The 15,954-nt window shown below is 36.7% G+C and overlaps 2 protein-coding genes across 2 annotated transcripts in view; both read left to right on the top strand.

Moving 5' to 3' along the window:
* The window catches only part of LOC101890942 (estradiol 17-beta-dehydrogenase 11), a 28,056-nt gene extending 22,786 nt beyond the window's left edge, over positions 1–5,270 (top strand). Inside the window, exons 6-7 of the mRNA XM_005182971.4 lie at positions 1,492–1,617; positions 4,784–5,270. Coding sequence (XP_005183028.1) covers positions 1,492–1,617; positions 4,784–4,871 — 214 coding nt within the window. The 3' untranslated portion in view covers positions 4,872–5,270. The remainder of the gene's footprint in view (positions 1–1,491; positions 1,618–4,783) is intronic.
* A 4,187-nt stretch (positions 5,271–9,457) lies between these two features.
* LOC101893311 (uncharacterized) lies at positions 9,458–15,647 on the top strand. Its single transcript, XM_005182985.4, has 2 exons — positions 9,458–10,146; positions 15,373–15,647. Exons 1-2 carry the CDS (start codon positions 9,463–9,465, stop codon positions 15,613–15,615), a joined length of 927 nt encoding a protein of 308 aa, XP_005183042.1. The 5' UTR covers positions 9,458–9,462; the 3' UTR covers positions 15,616–15,647.
* Positions 15,648–15,954: the final 307 nt, after the last annotated feature.

Here is a 15,954-nt window from a genome sequence, read left to right as displayed (position 1 = left end):
AATCTGTTGGACTATTGTGTCTGGAGCACTTTGGAAAGCAAGGTTGGCACTAAAATAATACCAAAGTGTCGATCACCTCAAGCAAGCGCTTCGCCGGAAATGGGCCAAAATACCAAGGAGCAACATTCGGGCAGCGTGTGACAGTTTCTTTGGCCGTTTGAAGGCCATAATGAAATCGGATAAAGATATACATGGGAGCTATATCCAAATCGGAACCGATCTCGGTAAAATTTGGCAAAGATATTTGATATTTTTCCCTGAATATCGTTGTTACGGAATGCATATTACGGTTGTGGGTAACAAATATAACAAATCGGATGAACAATATATATGGGAGCTATAGCTATATCTGAACATATCTTCCCCAAATTTGACTCAATTTGGTCATAAGTGCCAAATTCCATCCCATTTGGGCAAATATTAGACGTTTGGTGCACAATAAAAAGTAAATCGGAGCAAGTTATATATGGGAGCTATATCCAAATCTGAACCGATCTCGATAAAATTTGGCAAAGATATTTCTGAGCTGTATTTGATAGATTTACCCAAATATTGTTGTTACAGAGTGCATATTACGGCTGCGGAGGACAAAAATAACAAATCGGATGAACAATATATATGGGAGCTATAGCTATATCTGAACCGATTTCGATAAAATTTGACATACTTATTTTCAGGCCTAATTTGGTTGTATGTGCGAAATTCCATACTATTCGGGCTGATATTACACGTTTGGTGCACAATAAAAGGCAAATCGGACGAAGATATATATGGGAGCTGTATCTAAATTTTGACCGATTATCTCCAATTTCAATAGGGTTCGTCCTTGGGCCAAACAAATGATTTGTGCAAAATGTCATCTTAATCGGATAATAAATGCGACCTGCATTTTGTTCACGAGAATACATGGACAGACGGACGGACGGACATACGGACTGACATGCATAAATCAACTCAGAAAGTGATTCTATAAAGATCCTCAAATGTAACTATGGGTCTATCTCGCTTCCTTCTCCATGTTACAAACAAATGCACGAAGACATAATACCCTTACCACTATGTGGTGTAGGCTATAAAAAGGGACAGTGTTTACGTGGGGTATGTTCAGTAAAAGCTACAGTAATGCTGCTCTCGCGTTTTTCACATTAACAGCAATGAATAATTATGAGTTTTGAATTTCCAATTCTATTCAATTATATCTTCAAGTACCACATCTAAATTCCTTAATCTGGTCACCTTTTTTCCGATAACTCTTTTATCCCCATTGTTGTCCTCTACTGTAGACAAACTTTGTGTGCTAACAAGAGATTAAGTTTAGTCGACCATTAAGCTTTTCGTGTAATTGATATGTTAATGATTTTTTATCGCTTTGATATACTTCGTTTCCTTTTTTTTTCAATATTTTCTACATTTTGTTTTTGTTCTGCACATGCTTATACCCGTATACCTACCAGTTGCTTCATATCCTTTTCCCCTTCTTTCTTTCAACAGCATCTCGAGTAGTTATCCTGGCTTACCCACAGCATATGTGGCCGAGAAAATTGTCCGTGGCATGCTGCTCAATGAGCGTATGGTGTACGTGCCGAAAATATTTGCATTAAGTGTCTGGTTGCTCAGGTAAGTAAAGGGGGGGGGGGGGAGCATACAAATAATTGAATGTGTGTGCATGGTGGCTTCATAGGTTTCGACCATCCAAAATAAGCAAGTGTGTTGCGGTGTTCTTTATACTACGCGGCCGCAGAGTAAGTGGAGTGTGGTATATGCCAAGGACACCAGTGTTGCAGCATAAGATCTTATAAGGAATGTACATTGGGATGGAACGATATTTGGATTAATTCAAGGCATTTGACAAATGTAATAAATTACTATTTTAAACTATATAAAAAAACAAGTTAAAAAGCAGTAAGTTCGGCCGGGCCGAACTTTGAATAACCTCCAACATTTGGTACGAATTTTGAAATTTTCAAAAAATGAAATCCTTAAAAAATTCTATTAAAATTTTAAAAAACCCGAATATAACCGTTATATTGTTGTCTATACGGCGTGGACCTACAGAGGAATTGTTTGTCATAAGCAATTACCAAATTCAAATTCGAAACTTGAAATAAACGGTGAATAATGTCGCTAAAATCATCAAAATATCGTATATAGGGAGATACCGTTACATCGGAGCTGTGCGAAGACCTGGACCAGCATAGACAATTTTCTGTCACAGGCTATAGCATCCATTACGAACTTCAAATACGACATCTCAAACAATTTCGGTGAGTATTGTGCCTAAACTTGTCAAAATACCGAATATAGGGAGGTACTGGTATATGGGGTCTATATGAAGACCTGGACCTGCATAGACGATTTTCTGGCATAGGCTGTAGTATCCATTACGAACTTCAAATACAAAATGTGAAATAATTCCGGTAAATAATGTCGCTAAAATCATCAAAATATCGAATATCGGGAGGTACAGATATATGGAGTCTACACGAAGACGAGAACCTGCACAGACAATTTTCTGCCTTAGGCTGTAGTATCCATTTCGAACTTCAAATACTAAATTTGAAACTATTCCGGTAAATAATGTCGCTAAAATCATCAAAATACCGAATAGAGAGCGGTACCATGGGGGTTTAAAACGTGGACCTGCACAGACGATTTTCTGCCATAGGATGCAGTATCCGTTACGAACTTTAAATACCAATTTTGAAACAATTCCGGTTAATAATGTCTCTAAAATCGTCAAAATACCCAATATCGGGAGGTACCATTATATGGGGGCTATACGAAAACGTGGACCTGCACAGACAATTTTCTGTCATAGGCTGTAGCATCCGTTACGAAATTCAAATTCCAAATTTGAAACAATTCCGGTGATTAATGTCGCTAAAATCATCAAAATACAGAATATCGGAAGGTATCGTTATGTGGGGGCTATATGAAACGGCCAATGAAACCGTCACATGCTGCTCGAATGTTGCTCTGCGGTATTTTGGCCCATTCCAAAATGTTTGCTCGCCCCAAGCTTTAATACACCTTCCAGAATATTTTCGCGATAATATTCGTCATTTATTCCACGGTCGATTAAAACGAGCGGAGAGCGACCATCTGCTGTTGTGGCGGCCCTCAGCATCACCATTGAGTTCTGGTGGCCAAACGAAGGTGTACATTGGTGCTGACCTCGTTGGCAAGTAAACACGATCGTTTTGTTTGTTTATAAACTGCTGGACAAGGAATGATTTTTTATCGGAGAAAAACAAATTGGGCAGTTCACTACTTTCGGCCAAGCGAAGCAACTCTTTAGCTCTTTTGAGCCTATTTTCATTCCGTTGCGGTGTAAGTCCTTTCTTTTCAATGGCATTCCCCCGAACTCATTTTGCAATATTTGCCGAATGGAATGTTGGGATATGTTCAGCTCGTGAGCCATTTTTCGGTCACTGTGACGCGGGTTTTGATCAAGTTGCTTCTTTACTTTTGAACTATTTCTGCTGATGTTGTTGTTTTCTTCCGTCCACTTCCTTGACGTTGGGCTACGCTACCAGTATCACGGTAACGAGCGATATGGTACGAGACACAAAAGATTTATTCACATTTAAATGCTGGAGTGCTCTAACGATAGCCACTTGTGGTTTTCCAGCCAAATATAAAGAAATCACACTATCACGCTTGAATTCAATCACGAATAATTTTTTATACCCTCCACCATAGTATGGAGGGAGTATATATTTTCTTGATCAGAAAAAAATTCTATGTCGATTTAACAATGTCCGTCCGTCTATCCGTCTCTAGCTTCCGGACGAAATGAAGTAGGTTGATAAAATTTTACTCAAATATGTATTACGTCTGCAGGACTTTTGGTATTGAAATTGGCCACTTCTTCGTATAGCCCCCATATAACGGTACCTTCCGATATTCGGTATTTTGATGATTTTGGCGACATTATATACCGGAATTATTTCAAATTTGGTATTTGAAGTTCGTACAGCCTATGGCAGAAACCCGCGTTTTATAACCCCCATGGGACCCCCCTATATTCGGTATTTTGAAGATTTTAGCTTCATTATAAACAGTTTTTTTTTTTCATGTTTCGCATTTGAATATTGTAATAGCTGGTGAAAAAAGTTGCCTATGAAGGTCCACGTCGTCGTATAGACCCTAATATATGGCTTCATTCGGTATTTTTAAGATTTTACCAGAATTTTTAAATGATTTTATTTTTTTTTTTTTTTTTGAAAATTATTAAATTTGTACCAAATGGTGGAGTGTATTCAAAGTTCGACCCGGCCGAACTTACAGCTTTTTTACTTGTTTCTGGAAAATTTTCACCAAAATGCTTTTGTACGCTTGTAAACAATATAATGAGCTGTCACTTGAATAACAGCTGTCGGACGAGTGGCTTAGAAATGACAGCAGCCTCAAGTTGGTTGCAGTTTTTTCATCTCACCCTGTTTAGCCTCTCTGGGGTATAAAAATCCATTTTATCAACAATGGCAGTAAAGTATACCACCTAATATACCACAGATCTGTACATCAGCGGAAAATGTTGTCTACTCATGTTGCATGTCGGTGGCATTTTTTGCAAAACTGTAGACTGTGCCACAAAACGCACACTCACTCCGAAATAATTTAATTAAATTAAACAAGAAATGAGACTGTTTTTCCATTTTTGGTTTGTTGTCTTTTCAATGCTGCGTTATGCGATTTCATTCAATTACACACACACACATTGTGTTTTTTGTTTGTGTTTTTTTTTTTCAAAATAATTAATTTTATTTATTTTCAATTCCAGATTGTTACCCACTAAATGGCAGGATTATATGCTGTTGCGTTTCTATAAATTCGATGGACGCAGTAAACATTTGTTCCTCTGGAAATGATGAAGTACTCCAATCCAAGAGGGAAGAGTCAAAATAAGGCAAAATCTCTTCAATAAATTTTTATGTGCCAAATTTCAAACAACAATTCCATCAATGGCCTTTGAAAAGGAGGGGAACACTAGAAACCGTACAAATGTCCAAAGGGATTTATCGAACATTTTTCCCCTTGCATGTGTCTACTCATTCCCCATTAATTTCGAATTTTTTTCTGGTCGAACATATATTATTAATAGAAATTTAATTTTTTTATATATAAAATATATTTTATATAAAAACACTGCTTTTATGTATGTATGTACAATTGAAATATATGTATGTATATATATTTTTTTAGTATTTATTGTAAGTATGTAATTTATTAAAATTAAGATGTTTTAAAAATAAAATTATTAACCACAATGCAAATGAGTCAGCTAACAGAAGGAACTTGAAATTTAAAAAAAAACGTATGACGATATCAGCCAGTTTTGCTGGACTATGCCTCAGGACTAGCTGTATTAAGATATTGAAATTTTTATAGAAATTTAAACTTAGGTCTTATAGAAATTTCATTGAAAATATTTTCGAATTGTCCGTTATGGAAACTCAACTACAAAAATGTGGCGAAATTAAATGGAAAATATCAGAAAAACTGAATAAAAACAAGTAAAGAAAGTCTTAAAGTCGGGCGGGGCTGACTTTATGATACCCTACACCACTTACCTAATTTAGTAGAGCTCCACATAACAATTAAAAGTTTTTATGGGAGAATTTAATCACACACGCTATGATTATAATTATAATTTAAAGTTCAAAGGACTAAATATGCCGAAGCATTTGTATATTTTAAATTCGGACTTGTATTGCCCATTTGGTGCACAATTAATATGAAATCGGATAAAGATATATATGGGAGCTATATCGGAACGGATCTCCATAAATTTTAGCAAAGATATTTCTGAGCTGTATTTGATATATTTCCCTGAATATCGTTGTTACGGAGTGCATATTACGGCTGTGGGTAACAAATCGGATAAACAGTATGTATGGGAGCTACAGCTAAATCTGAACCGATCTTCACCAAATTTGGCATACTAGCTTCAAGACTCAATTCGGTCGTATGTGCCAAATTCCATCCCATTTGGACAAGTATTAGACGTTTGGTGCACAATAAAATGTAAATCGGACGAAGTTATGTATGGGAGCTATATCCAAATCTGAACCGATCTCGATAAAATTTAGCAAAGATATTTCTGAGCTGTATTTGATATATTTCCCCAAATATTGTTGTTATAGAGTGCATATTACGGCTGCGGAGGACAAAAATAACAATCGGATGAACAATATATAAGGGAGCTGTTGGTTGTATGTGCAAAATTCCAGACTATTCGGGCTGATATTACACGTTTGGTGCACAATTAAAGGTAAATCGGACGAAGTTATGTATGGGAGATATATCTAAATTTTTACTGATTATCTCCAATGTCAATAGGGTTCGTCCATGGGCCAAACAAATGATTTGTGCAAAATTTCGTCTGGATAGGGAAATAAATGCGAACTGCACTTTGTTTACAAAAATACATGGACAGACGGACATGCATAAATCGACTCAGAATGTGGTTCTATGCAGATCATCAAAAGGAACTTTGGGTCTATCTCGTTTCCTTTTGCCTGTTACAAACAAATGCACAAACACATAATAGCCTGACCACCTTGTGGTGTAGGGTATAAATAGTGAAAAATCAGCCCTGAATGCCCTCCACCATTTGGAACGAATTTGGAAATTTTTTAAAAATATAAAATCCGTTTAAATTTCTGTTAAAATCTTAAAAATGCCGAATGTAACCGTTATATCAGGTTCTATACGACGACGTAAACCTGTATGGGCAATTTTTTTTTTATAAGTCATTACAATATTCAAATGCGGAATTTGAAAAAAAAGGGGGTGAATAATTTAGCTAAAATCATCAAAATACCAAATATCGGGAGATACAATTATATGGGGGTATAATTAGACGTGGACTTGCATACGAAATTTTTTGCCATAGGCAAAAGTAGCCATTAGGTTCTTCCAATGCGAGTTCGGAAACGATTCCGGTGAATAATGTTGCTGAAATCATCGAAATACCGAATATCTGGAGGGGGGCTATATGGGGGATATACAAAAACGTAGACCTGCATAGCCAATTTTCTGTCATAAGCCATAGTATTCATTATGAACTTTAAGTAGCAAATTTGGAACATTTCCGTTGAATAATATCGCTTAAATCACCAAAATACCGAAAATAGAGAGATACAATAATAACCCCCCTATACGTGGATGTATACAGCCCATTTTCAATACCAAAAGTCCTGCAGACCAAATATGCATTTGAGTAAAATTTTATCGACCTTCTTAATTTCGTTCGCAAGATAGAGTGATTTCCACAGACGGACGGCCATCGCTAAATAGACATAGAATTTTATACGGATCATGAATGTATACAGGGTGATATGGAAACAACTTCAACCAACTTCAGACTACTGTGATTTCTAAGCCACTCGACCAAGAGCTGTTAAAATCTTTCCAGTGACATCTCATTATATTGTTTACAAGCGTACAAAAGCATTTTGGTGAGATTTTCCAGAAAAAAAGTTATTCGTGATGGAATTCAAGCGTGATAGTGTGATTTCTTTATATTTGGCTGGAGAACCACAAGTGGCTATCGTTAGAGCACTCCAGCATTTAAATGTGAATGAATATTTTGTGTCTTGTACCATCGCTCGTTACCGTGATACTGGTAGCGTAGCCCGACGTCAAGAAAGTGGACGGAAGAAAACATCAGCACCAGCAGAAATGGTTCGAAAAATAGAGAAGCGACTTGATCGTCGCAGTGGCCGAAAAATGGCTCGTGAGCTGAACATATCGCAATATTCCATTCGGCATTTGAAATTCCAAGAAGTGCAAGAACTTACACCACAACAGAAAGAAAATAGACTCAAAAGAGCTAAAGAATTGCTTTGCTTGATCGAAAGTGGTGAACTACCGAATTTGGTTTTCTCCGATGAGAAGGCATTCGTTGTCCAGCAGTTTGTAAACAAACAAAATGATAGTGTTTACTTGCCAAAGAGGGCAGTTGAAAATGTTCACCTTCTGTTGGCCACCAGAACTTAAGCGTCGGCCATGGTGCTGGTGTGGGCCCCAGTAACAGACAGTGGTCGCTCTCCGCTCGTATTGATCGAACGAAATGCCGAATATTACCGCGAAAATATTCTGGAGCGTGTATTAAAGCCTTGGGCACGCAAACATTTTGGCCGCAAACAATGGACATTCTAACAGGACTCAGCACCATCGCACTTAGCACGCGCCACCCAAGAATGGTTACAAAATGAGGTTCCTCGCTTCATTTTCAGCGCACAATGGCCACCAAAATCTCCGGATACCAATCCGTGGGACTATTGTGTCTGGGGAATTTTGAAAAGTAAGGTTAGCACTAAAAAATACCAATGTGTCGATCACCGCAAGCAAGCGCATCGCCATGAGCCAAAATACCACAGAGCAACATTTGGGCAGCGTGTGACGGCTTAATTGTCCGTTTGAAGGCCACAAATCGTACCAAAGGTGACCAATTCGAACAAATCTAAAATTGTTCTAAAATTTGATGCTGTTTCCTATTTTTTGCCTTCTTTCAATTAATTTAAAAAAATGTAATTGCCAAATCTGAACTGATCTTGATAAAATTTGTCATCGGATGAATATTACGAATTTGAGGGACTTATACACCAAATCGGATAAAACATGTATATGGGATCTATAGCTATATCTGAACCGATTTTCACTAAATTTGATTTACTTGCTTCTAGATTGAATTTGGTCGGATATAGAAAAATTCAGGTCATTTGGACTGAGATTGGACATTTGGTGCACAATTCACACGAAATCGGTTGAAGATATATATGAGAGCTATATCCTACGGCTGTGTGATATATAATGCTCTAATTCAGCTTTAAACGCACGCCAATTAAATAAATCGGAAGGCCCTTTCATTTTCGATATCAATGGTCTGGCAGAATATAGCTATTCGAATCGTTATAATTTTTTTCAGAGTTTTTACGGGTGAGCTATTGAAGCCAATGATTTTTTTCATCTAGGCAGGCCTCCGTTGGTGCGAGATTCCCTGGAAATAAATACTACGGATATTGAATAGAATCTTGAATCGAACTTTAATTTCTGATATGATTCATACACAAATGTACATCTTCGTACGTTTTGTACGTAGGCTGCGGCTCATGTGCTGTTATCTAAAATAGCTGGAGACAACGCTATGCTGTGGGTCTATTGATAACTCTGCATATGCAGAACTAACTGGCAACAACATTGTTTGAAATTTCGAAAAAACAGTCTCCGTATTTACCATATTTGCTACTACATTTTGATAACAACAATTACTTCGTTTGAAGACATGCCAATTTGATTAGATTTTGTTGACAGAACATCATTTACTCAATATTTTGAAGTAAAAATATCGCGAATAAGTTTTGGGACAAGAAGTTTGCGAGTAGCATTGCTAGAGACAAGACCGATTTTTAATGTAAATTTATAAAAAGTGACAAAGAAAAAAAAAAAAAACAAATGTATTTAGACTTTGTTCCGATTTTTTTAAACTTGCTCATCATATTATGCTCCACATGGGCAGTAGAATTTCCGGAATGTGAAAATGTCACCGAGCCGGATACATTTGTTTCCAGTTATCGCAGTTGTGCGAAATATGTTTACTGCAGCGATGACGCTTCGTTCGAGGGCGAATGTTTGGGCGGTAACTATTTTAATCAGGCCCAAGGTGTCTGTGATGATCCGGAAAATGTGAAATGTGACATTGTGGCCGGTGCCGATGTTATCAGTATTTTCGATGATAAATATCAAATATTGGAAACGGATGTTGTTGGGAAAAATCAAAATCAAAATCACGAGGATGATGTGCTGGAAGAGACTAAGGAAACTGAAGATGAGTTAGAACTAGATACTGACGCTGAATCGGATGACGCTGAATCGGATGTTGAAGTGGAGGAGGAAATTGTGGAAAATTCAAATAATAATCAAGATCATGAACACATTACAATGTTCACAACGCAACATGAAGCAGCAACATGTTCTGGGGTTTCTTCCACTGCTGTCCGCCATATTCCGCATCGTGAATCCTGTTCGGCTTTCTTTACATGTTACAATGGCATGATTATTCCGATGCTATGTCCTCGATATTTATTTTTTAATTCGGAAACGGAGAAATGCGAGCCACAATTACCGGCAAATTGCAAGGTAAGACAGAATCGTCATAGTCATAAATTTAGAGGCTTATAAAAAGCGGCAATAGGTTAACAAATCTAATGGGAAAGAAAAAAATTAAAACCGAAGAAATAAGTGAATACTGCAGCGCGAATAACACACATATTTAACTATTCGCATATGACGACATTGTCCTCCTTTTTTAATTTTCTTTAAAAGTTCGGTATTTGTTTACTGTCTACGGCAATATTCCCGATAACAAAGCTAGACAGCTTTCATATTCTAAATACAAAAATAGATTTATACCTGAAATATATACATATTTGGAAATAGCATAAAATTTTAGCTTAAGTTTGGATTTGTTCGAATTGGTCACCTTTGGCACGAATTATGGCCTTCAAATGGCCAATGAAACCGTAACACGCTGCCCGAATGTTGCTCTGCAGTATTTTGGCCCATTCCTGGCGAAGCTCTTGCTTGAGGTGATCGACACTTTGGTATTTTTTAGTGCCAACCTTGCTTTCCAAAATACTTCAGATACAATAGTCCAACGGATAGGTATCCGGAGATTTTGGTGGCCATTGTGCACTTGAAATGAAGCGAGGAACCTCATTTTGTAACAATTTATGGGTGGCGCGTGCTGAGTGCAATGGTGCTGAGTCCCGTTGGAATGACCAAGGTCTGCGGCCAAAATGTTTGCGTGCCCAAGCCTTTAATACACCCTCCAGAATATTTTCGCGATAATATTCGGCATTTATTCTGATGCCAAGGTCGATTAATACAAACGGAGAGCGACCATCGGCTGTTATGGCGGCCCACACCTGCACCATGGCCGGCGCTTGAGTTTTGGTGGCCAACCGAAGGTGCACATTTTCAGCTGACCTCTTTAGCAAGTAAACACGATCATTGTGTTTGTTTACAAACTGCAGGACAATGAATGTTTTATCATCGGAGAAAACCAAATTCGGTAGTTCACCACTTTCGGCTAAATGAAGCAACTCTTTAGCTCTTTCGAGTCTATTTTCTTTCTGTTGCGGTGTAAGTTCTTGTACTTTTCGGAATTTCAATGGCTTTACCCCGACCTCATTTTTCAATATTTGTCGAATGGAATATTTCGATATGTTCAGCTCACAAGCCATTTTTCGGCCACTGCGATGCGGGTTTCGATGAAGTCGCTTCTTTAGTTTTCTAACCATTTCTGCTGATGTTGCTGTTTTCTTCCGTCCACTTCCTTGATGTCGGTCACGGTAACGAACGATGGTACGAGACATAAAAGATTTATTCACATTTAAATGCTGGAGTGCTCTAAAGATATCCACTTGTGGTTTTCCAGCCAAATATAAAGAAATCACACTATCACGCTTGAATTCCATCACGAATAACTTTTTTTCTTCAAGTCGAGAATCTGATGTCATGTATGTTGCCGCCGCAGTTTATTGTCAATTGAGCCCTTTTTATGGCATTTTCCATCACTTTGGCCAAAACTTCCGGCGATAGGTTCTCACATTCTTGACGGATATTGTCTTTAAAAGCTGAAAGAGTCTGAGGCCGGCGACTTAAAAAAAGCCCCACAAAAAGAAGTCTCGAGTGGTCACATCAGACGATCCTGCTGGCCAGTATAAATCGCTAAGACGGGAGATGAGGCGCCCGGGAGACCGCCACTTAAAAAAAAAAAAACACAAAAATGTCTCGAGCGACATTAGGCGATCTTGCTGGCTAGTGTAAATCGCCAAAACGGGGATAAGGCCGTCCCTGTGCGTGTGGCGAAACATTGCATGTATAGGTCCACGTTTTGGTATAGCCCCCATATTAAGGTACCTCCCGATATTCGGTATTTTAATGGTTTTTGACACATTTTTTCACTGATTTGTCTAAAAATTGGTATTTGTGGGTCATAATGGGTCCTAGTTCGTGTGGCGAAACATTGTATGTATAGGTCCACGTTTTGATATAGTCCCCATATAACGGTACCTCCCGGTATTCGGTAATTTGATTATTGTTGCCACATTTTTTCATGGATTTGTCTGAAAATTGGTATTTGTTGGTCATAATGGGTAAATAAATAAATCGTGTAGATCCACGATTTGGTATAGTCCCCATATAACGGTACCTCCCGATATTCGGCATTTTAATGGTTTTTGCCACATTTCTTCTAATGTTTCCTTTACCCTAAGGTGGAGGGTATTAAAAGTTTGGCCCGCCGGAACTTTATGTTTTTTTACTTGTTAAAATTCACGCCGCTTTCTTATCTATTTTGCAGTTTTATTAGCATTTGAAGTTTCATGTATGTCACCTATCTTCACTTCCGTGGTGTATTCACGTGTTTCAAACGTGTTCCTGTTATACAGGTGAACTATATTTAGTTGCCCTGACTTGATAAGACAGTGTTTTTAGTTTTAGTTTTTTTTTTCGATATCATTGACTACTTCACTCAAATGCTAAGATTGTGCACTGACGGTGCACAAAATCGTTTTGTGGTTTAATTATATTTTTTCATTTCAGAATTTCAGCTTTTTAGTTTACCCCATTAACGAATTCAGTACCGTTTATAGTGCGCATATTCAAAGCTAGCTCCTTCTCTCAATAAGAGATACCAACAGTGATATTCATATCAAATTTTAGGATTTCAGTTGTATATTCCTTCATCCAATACAATATTTGGTACTATTTGGTACTTTTCGTACAATTATAGTACACATTTCTGATACCATATTTACATATCCTGGTTAAACATCAACACCGACCCTAATACCAAATTTCAGATTTCAAGCACTATCTATTGACTCAATACCAAATTGAGAGAACTATTTAGTACTTTTCGTACAATTATAGTCCACATTTTAAAAAACCACTTTAATATCTCAATTACAGATAGCAACAGAGGCCTCATTATGAATTTGAGGATTCCAGCCCTATCACTTTACACAATCCCAAATAAATTACATTTAGTACTTTTAGTACAATTTGGGACGAAATTCAAAACCACCGCTAAATTTCAAACACAGATACCATCAGTTATCTAAATATCAAATTTAATAATTTTATATCCATCTCTCAGAATTCAGAATTCCAAGTCGATCGGTTCTACCAAAATTTAAATTGTACCATATTTAGTTTCAAAATTTCCTGCATATCCCAATCCTACCCTCCGACAGTAACCCAATGCCGAAATTTAGTATTCCTGCTCTATCGGTTCAACGAAATCCAAATTGTACTAAATTTTGTACCATTAAGTACAAATGAGTGCGATTTTCTAAAATTTCTTGTAATGCTTAATCCTACAAAACAATAGTTATATTATTTTAAGATATCAGGATTCCAACTCTATCGGCTCTCCCAAAATTTAAATTGTATCAAATTTAGTACCACTTAGTATACATATGTACGACTTTCCAAAATTTCCTACATACCCCAATTCTAAACTCCCACAGTAATCTGAATTCCAAATTGTAGTATTCCAGCTCCATCGGTACACCCAAATCCAAGGTGTACCATTTAGTACGACATAAGTACGACTTCCCAAAATGTCCTACATACCCCAATCCTAAAATACAATTGTAATGTTTTTTTCAAATTTTACGATGCCAACTTGATCGGTTCTCTCCAAATTTAAATTGTACCAAATTTGGTACCATTTAGTCCAAAATGTCCCATATACCTCAATCCTACAATGCAATAGTAATTTTATATATATTTTTTAATAATTTTATGGCAGTTGTATCGGTTCACACAAATCGAAATTGTACCAAATTTAGTACCATTTAGTACACATAAGTACGAATTTCGAAAAACTACATCAGTACTACAATGCAAGTAATCTACAGTACTACAAGTAGTAATCTTATTTCCGATTTTAAGCAATCCATCGCTTTTTTTCGCATACATGAGTACATACTTTCCGTTTGTAACACCTCGAAATATACATTTTAGACCCCACAAAGGGGCCATGTAGGTTCACGTATATATATTCTTGATCAGCAAAAAATTCTATGTCGATTTAGCAATGACCGTCCGTCTGTCCGTCTGTGGAAATCACCCTAGCTACGAAATGAAGTAAGTTGATTTGCAGGACTTTTGTAGGTCCACGTCTTCGTATAGCCCCCATATAACGGTACCTCCCGATATTCGGTGTTTTGATTCACCGGAATTGTTCCAAATTCAGTATTTGGAGGTCGTAATAGATACTACAGCATAAGACAGAAAATGGGCCATGTAGGTCCACGTCTTCGTATAGCCCCCATATAACGGTACCTCCCGATATTCGGTATTTTGATGATTTTAGAGACATTATTTACCGGAACTATTTCAAATTTGGTATTTCAAGGTCGTAATGGATACTACTGCCCATGACAAAAAATTGTCTATGATGGTAGACGTCTTCGTATAGCCACCATATAACGGTACCTCCCGATTTTCGGTATTTTGATGATTTAAGCGACATTATTTACCGGAATTGTTTCAAATTTCGCATTTGAAGTTCGTAGTTGATACTACATCCTATGCCAGAAAATTGTCTGTGCAGGTCCACGTCTTCGTATAGCCCCCATATAACGGTACCTCTCGATATTCGGTATTTTGATAATTTTAGCGATATTATTTACCGGAATTGTTTCAAATTTCGCATTTGAAGCCTATGACTAAAAATTGTCTGTGCAGGTCAACCTTTTCGTATAACCCTCATATAAATGTACTCGCGATATTCGATATTTTGATGATTTAAGCGACATTATTTACCGGAATTATTTCAAATTTGGTATTTGAAGTTCGCAATGGATGCTACAGCCTATGAGAGAAATTGTCTGTGCAGGTCCACGTTTTATAACCTCCATGGTACCTCCCTATATTCGGTATTTTGATGATTTAGCTACATAATAAACAGATTTTTTTCAAGTTTCGCATTTGAATATTGTAATGGCTTATGACAAAAGTTACCTATGCAGGTCAATGTCGTCGTACAGACCCTAATATACGGCTACATTCGCTATTTTTAAGATTTTAACAGAATTTTTTACAAATTTTATTTTTTTGAAAATTGCCAAGCTTGTATCAAATGGTTGAGGTTATTCAAAGTTCGGCCCGGCCGAACTTACAGCTTTTTTATTGTTTTTAATAAATAAATAAATTTTTATAGATCCTCGTTAAGGGTGCAATTAAGTCAATTATGAAATATTAAAAATCAAATAAATCCAAATACGATAAAATTGATAACATTCAATATGCCTATAACCATTTGTATTTTATGTTTTTTTTTTTTTTCAGTTACGTTATTCGGTACGTTTGAACTGTCGTAAAGGTGTTTACGACTACATGCCCCATCCGCAGAAGTGTGAATATTATTATTACTGTCTCAATGGTTTTCTGATGATCCTGCGTTGTCCTCACGATTTTCTCTGGCATTACGAGCGACGAACGTGTGTCCATAAATCGCTGGCAAAATGCTACACAGAATCATCGATACTGATGACGTCACAGCAACAGGTTGTCTATCGACATCGTAATTGAAAATACGTGAAAAAACTATTTAAACACTAAAGAATTTTGGCAGTTTTATTTTAATAAAAAAAATTTTGAAAATTTGAAATCCAATACGATTTAAAATTTTGATATAAAAAATTCTTTAATATTTTAATAATGTAATAATCTCTTTTTTAATTCGAAAAAATATTTTTTTTTAATATTAAAGTATTAATAAATTATATTTTAAAAATATATAAGTAAAAATAAAAATATATCGCAATATTCTATTCGCAAATATTGAAAAATGAGCTCGGGGTGAAGCCATTTAAATTCCAAAAAGTGCAGGAACTTACACCGCAACAGAAAGAAAATATACTCAAAAGA

This window comes from Musca domestica, unplaced genomic scaffold (assembly GCF_030504385.1).
Source record: "Musca domestica strain aabys unplaced genomic scaffold, Musca_domestica.polishedcontigs.V.1.1 1, whole genome shotgun sequence".
In the NCBI taxonomy this organism is placed as follows: domain Eukaryota; kingdom Metazoa; phylum Arthropoda; class Insecta; order Diptera; family Muscidae; genus Musca; species Musca domestica.
This window is presented reverse-complemented; position numbering and strand designations above follow the sequence as displayed.